The 5,561-nt window shown below is 33.5% G+C and overlaps 1 protein-coding gene across 1 annotated transcript; it reads left to right on the forward strand.

Moving 5' to 3' along the window:
• Window positions 1-200: 200 nt before the first annotated feature.
• Window positions 201-3,142, forward strand: LOC149162972 (glyoxylase I 4-like). The gene is made up of 3 exons (XM_089435859.1): window positions 201-822; window positions 943-1,048; window positions 2,472-3,142. Exons 1-3 carry the CDS (start codon window positions 641-643, stop codon window positions 2,775-2,777), a joined length of 594 nt encoding a protein of 197 aa, XP_089291985.1. The 5' UTR covers window positions 201-640; the 3' UTR covers window positions 2,778-3,142.
• Window positions 3,143-5,561: the final 2,419 nt, after the last annotated feature.

Genomic DNA, 5,561 nt, shown 5'->3' on the forward strand with positions numbered 1-5,561 from the left:
ACTGTAACAGATATGCAACTTCTCATTTTTAATGAAGTCTGTCTAGGTTTTATCTGCTGAAATTTTTTTAACAATTTCTCACACCATATTTTTTTTATCCGAAAAACAAAGGATATAACAGGGTTTATTTATTTCACGAAAATCTCGTGGTTAACCCAGCAGTCATAAGATCTGTAAATCTCTTTCAAATTTCAGGCCCATAATACTCGAGATGCAGACTGAAGGTCGTATCAATATTTATCAAAGTCCCCACCCAAAATGGCCGCCAGTTACTCGAGATGCAGACTGAAGGTCGTATCAATATTTATCAAAGCCCCACCCAAAATGGCCGCCAGTGGCCGGTAAGGAGAGTGTCGTGCTATCAAATCGTCCATGGTGAGTGCGTTGCTGCTGTCTGACAGTGACCCAAAAGTTTTTCCCCCAAAAAAATACAGTTGGGTTTTCAGTGGATGCCCATAAAAACGTGTTTTGTGGACGCTAGGCTTCAAATCTTGTCTGCTTCTTCTCTTCGCCTTGGTCTAAATTTTCTGTTAGATCAAATATCACTCAGGGAATCAATCCTCCCGAGTTCAATACGCGGGCACTCCAGAGATCCAGAGCTTCTGTCACTGGCAAAACTCCTTGGACCATAAAAGAAAAGATGGCGGGAAATGCTGCAAAGAGCACCTCGGCCAAGGGAGCTGCCGGGCCACTGCCCCTTGTGTCTGTGAACCATATATCCCTGGTATGCCGATCTGTTGAGGATTCTATGGACTTTTATGAAAATGTTCTCGGTTTCTTTCCTATTAAGAGGCCCGGATCATTTAACTTCGATGGAGCATGGTAAGTGGATAAACAAATACACACAAGCATGGTAAGATGCCAGGATCTACACGGGGAAATGGGGTGTGTCAATAATTTCTTTGGCAAATTTTGTTGATTTTACTCTTGTTTTTCCTGTAGGCTCTTCAGCTATGGAATGGGAATACACTTGCTGCAGAGTCCTAATCCAGAGGGAATGCCCAAGAAACAGGAGATAAACCCCATGGATAATCACATGTCCTTTCAGGTATGTTTATAGAATATTAATCCCATGGATAATCACATGTCCTTTCAGGTATGTTTACAGAATATTAATCCCATGGATACTCACATGTCCTTTCAGGCATGTTTACAAAACGATAGTTTCACTCCACAGAAAACAAAACGATATTTTCACTTCACAAAGAGATCAGATCCTGTGAAGTCTGGTGTTGTCTTCACATAGCAAACCACTTTTCAATAGGAAAATAGTTTTGGCAGCTGCTGTTAAAGAGTGTTCGCTTTTCTTAAATGTATTGGACAACAATCCCTAGGTGAACAGTGCTTTCTGAATGGGTTTGGTTTTATTCTAAATTTGCTGGTTGTATAAAACTTTACAGGGTAGATGTAGGTTATTGTAAAAGTAAGTTAATAACCGGATATTTAAGTTAACAAGTGCAGAAGGTTGAAAGCTTTATCCAAGTCATAGAGAATAGGATTTTACACAGTTTGTAATAAATAAATAAAAATGGTGTGGTTTAATTATTTTAGGTTTGGAGATTTTGCATTGAATCTAGTCAAATAATTTTGGGTCAAATCATGGTTTTATCTTGTTTTACATGAGTTTCTCTCATATATATATATATATATCAAAACATCCTCATCTTTATTATAGATTTCTGAAATATAACAAGAGTTTCTCTCTCATATATATATATCAAAACATTTTCATCTTTATTATAGATTTCAAAATATTCCACAAAATAAAATTCAATTGTTTGATTTCCCTAGTCTATCAGATTTCTGAAATATTCCAAAATCTGCAATTTATTTAAATTCATATGTGAAGTCAGGTCATCTATGTAGATTTTAAAATATTTCAGAAATTTAAAATTATTATATATTTTACAATATTTCAGAAATTTAAAGTTAATTCATCAAAATTCTAAAAAATAATAACTCTGCGAATTAAATTCAATAAATATGTAAAAATATATATCTTATTCCATTATAAATTTTCATTTTCACAGTCTATAAGAACTCAAATTGCTTATTCCCAACGCCAAAGGCAAAATCAAAATCACAGTGATAACCCAAATTAATGACTCACAAGGCAAAAGACAAAAATCAAAATCAAAGCAAGAGTCCCATACATGCCATTTAACTCTCTCCTGTAAGATATAGAATTGCATATCATACTATTTAAATGCTTTGTCTGATTACTGACATTCACTTGCAATAGATTAACATTGGGAAGGAAATGATTCATCTATGCAATAGATTAACATTGGGAAGGAAATAATTCATCTCGAAACCTCTATGATGGCTATTGTGCCTCAATATATATTTCTGGGTTTATAACAACCTTCAAATAAAACCGACTTAAAAGTAATGTAAGAAATGGTGCTTCTGAGACACTTCACGCCCAAAAAAAAAGAAATATTGCCTATCTGATATTTGTTTATTGTCAGTGTGAGAGTATGCAGGTAGTAGAGAGCAAGCTTGTTGAGATGAATATCAAATTTATAAAACGCACCGTGGAGGAAGGAGGAGTTTACGTTGATCAACTCTTCTTCCATGACCCAGATGGCTTCATGATTGAGATCTGCAATTGCGAGAATTTACCAGTTGTGTTCTTGGGATCTGCTTGCCCTCTCAACTGCCAATCCAATGTTTCTTCAAATAATGCAGTACTCAAGCAGCAGCAGCAGCAGCAGAGATCCATATCATGTGCACCAGCTGCTACCATGTCTTCCCAAATGCTCCGAGTTCCTTGAAGAAAAGAAGCCTTTCAGCTTCTTCGCTGGGCCTTCCATCGTCATAGATAGCAATAAAACTGTGTGTGTTTAGTTTTAGTCTGCAATGTGTGATTGAGAGTCAGTTATGCGGTGCCATGAGTTGTGAGTGCATTTGTTGCCCATGCCAAGAAGACTGTGATGCTTCATGGAATTTGCAAGATGACTTTGTATTTTAGTATAGATCTACTACCATTTGATGATTAGTCTTGACTTGATCGCTTCAACCACTTGGTAAGAGTATGCATTAGAGTAGACTAGTTAGTAGTTTAGACTGAAATCCCAATCATGTGCGATGTCACTCTAAATTTATACAGCCTGTAAATATATATACCCATTCACGTTGAGTATTATTTATAAAAATATGTTATTTTTCATTTAAAAATTTTATTTGAAATAAATTTTATTTTTAGAATGATCTAGATAAGGTATTCACAAGAAAAATAAAGCATTAAATAAATTTATTTCTTCTAATGTTTATACGAAAAATGAAAATAATATTCTCTATTAAATAAAAGTAATATTTTTCATTTGATTATTTGTAATTGGATCACTTAAAAGTAATATTTTTCATTTGATTATTTGTAATTGGATCACTTAAATATGTATACCTTATATATATATATATATATATATATTATAGGTAAAATTTATCTTAATCTTTATATTTTTTTTATTCACAGTCAAACTATTAATGTTATAGATAATTATTAAGTGGTAGGGATTCTATGACATAAAAATAATATCATCAACATAATAATAAGAAAGATATGATAATTACAAACCAATATTCTAATTTACCAATATAAATGTGTGAGTACCAAAATAAGAGATAATCTTACTTCACTTCTATATTAAAATTATCTCTCAATTTTCCTAAATTAACCATAGCATTTTCATATAGACTTACAACAACAACTCTGAGGTCATAAGAAATTTTTAGCTCTTTAATTTATTCTAAAAATTACTCGACAATGTCAAAATCTTTTCTAAAATTTGATAAACAAGGAAAAAAAATTGAACACCCTATCCTCAATAAAACAAGATAGTCTATTCAAATAATAATCCATATAACCAGAAAATAGTATACTTGTACTTCAAACTCTTTTTCCCCATTAACATATTATAAAAACAAACAAATGATATCCCATAAAACCAGCTTATCAGAGGTTTATAAATACTTGTAATACACTGCAATCAAGAACTAGAATGTGATGCGTTCAAAAACATCAAAAAAAGTTAAAATTACTGAAATATATTAACATGTCTTTTTGACATTCTCTTTTCAACTAAGAGATTATTAGAAAATTAAGCCAACTCATATCATATTGAATAAAAAAAATTATCAAAATAAAAAACTAATAAATTTAATTTCATTTCATGTAATAGTGACAGAAAAATAAAATAAAATACCAACTGATTGCCCAAACCACAATAATAGTTTCAAACCAAAGCACGACACTTTCACATACAGTGCGGAGATGTTCCAGATTTTGTGCAGCTTTGTTTAGAGATTTTGCACTCTCTTTCCGTTTCGATAATTCTGGAGAGAAGATGCGGGAGTCAATTAAAACCCCGTGCTGCCAGCGAAGCATGCAAGTTGAATAAAATACCCAACAAAATCTGGGCCGCTCCCGTGACCCGTGGAGGACCGGAATGGAGGAGGCGTAAGGAAGTGATGTTCTGCTAGCAAAAACAGATGAGATAACTCGGTTTATTTATTTATAGTGGACGATATAAAGCATGTTTTTGAGAATTTGTCCCTTTTGTGCTGGTTTTTTGCTTTTTGAGTATAGTCATTTCATTTGGGGTTATTGCGATGGTTTTTTAATATTAATATGGGTTTGTCTTTTTGCCGGTACTGGTAATTTTTATAAAGATTCTAGTCAAATTCTCAAAGACTTTGGCATGCCTTTAAAGCAATCTCAAAGAAGCAAAAAGGGTGGTGGAAATGTTGATCCGTCTGTGTTAAGTGTGAAGCCAAATCCATCCAGGGTTCTAGATCCTTCTACACCGCTATTAGTTTCTAGATCTCCATCTAAATCACATGCAGGATTCCAGATCCTTCTACACCGCCATCATGCAGGATTCTAGATCCTTCTTCACCCTTTATAAATTTGTAATTTCTCTGGCCAAGGAAAGCAAATCAAGGTCCAGGCCTGTTATGTAATGCAAAGTGATTTCTGTTCTCCAGTGATTATTTTATCTATTCCGTTGTTTCTAATTGAGTAATCTTGTTGTTTTTCCATTTGTCTATCTCTGACATTATTCTTTCCTATTGCTGTCTAAGTTTCTGAATATAAATCTGTTGTGTGTGATGTATGCTCTGAACTAACCATGGCATCAGAGCTAGGGTCGAATATCCATTGTGCAAGCCGCTTAGTGCCATTGCCTTACTCTGGCAGCGTTCATTAAAATGTTGGATGTTACCTTTGGCGCTGTTGAAGGATCTGTTTAGGAAATAGCTGAGGAACATTAAGACAGTTGTTGCAAGAAATAAAAAAACTGAGGGCATATGGTGAATCCTGCCATGAAGCCTAAAACGTGGAGTGCTTAAGTGATTTACGTGGAGTTCATAATTTTTTTCATCAAGCTTGCACGTATACAAACCAACATATGTATGTGTGAAATGTGAAAAGGTTAAAACATTATATATGTTTTTATATTTATATAATTATATGTTGGAATTTTGAAAAATATATTTTAAAAGGGAGCAAGAAATTTGAAAAAGGTATTTTAAAAGGAGGAAGATCATTATTACTAAAT

Source organism: Pinus tabuliformis, chromosome 5_2 (assembly GCF_031772625.1).
Source record: "Pinus tabuliformis cultivar Carrire ecotype Pingquan chromosome 5_2, CPIR1, whole genome shotgun sequence".
NCBI lineage: Eukaryota > Viridiplantae > Streptophyta > Pinopsida > Pinales > Pinaceae > Pinus > Pinus tabuliformis.

What these genes read in the sequence shown, in the direction of transcription:
- LOC149162972 (XM_089435859.1), top strand. Translation starts at nt 641, where the DNA reads ATGGCGGGAAATGCTGCAAAGAGCACCTCGGCCAAGGGAGCTGCCGGG. An exon ending in TTTAACTTCGATGGAGCATG is followed by an intron (nt 823 to 942) that starts GTAAGTGGATAA and finishes TTTTTCCTGTAG; the next exon opens with GCTCTTCAGCTATGGAATGG. An exon ending in ATAATCACATGTCCTTTCAG is followed by an intron (nt 1,049 to 2,471) that starts GTATGTTTATAG and finishes GTTTATTGTCAG; the next exon opens with TGTGAGAGTATGCAGGTAGT.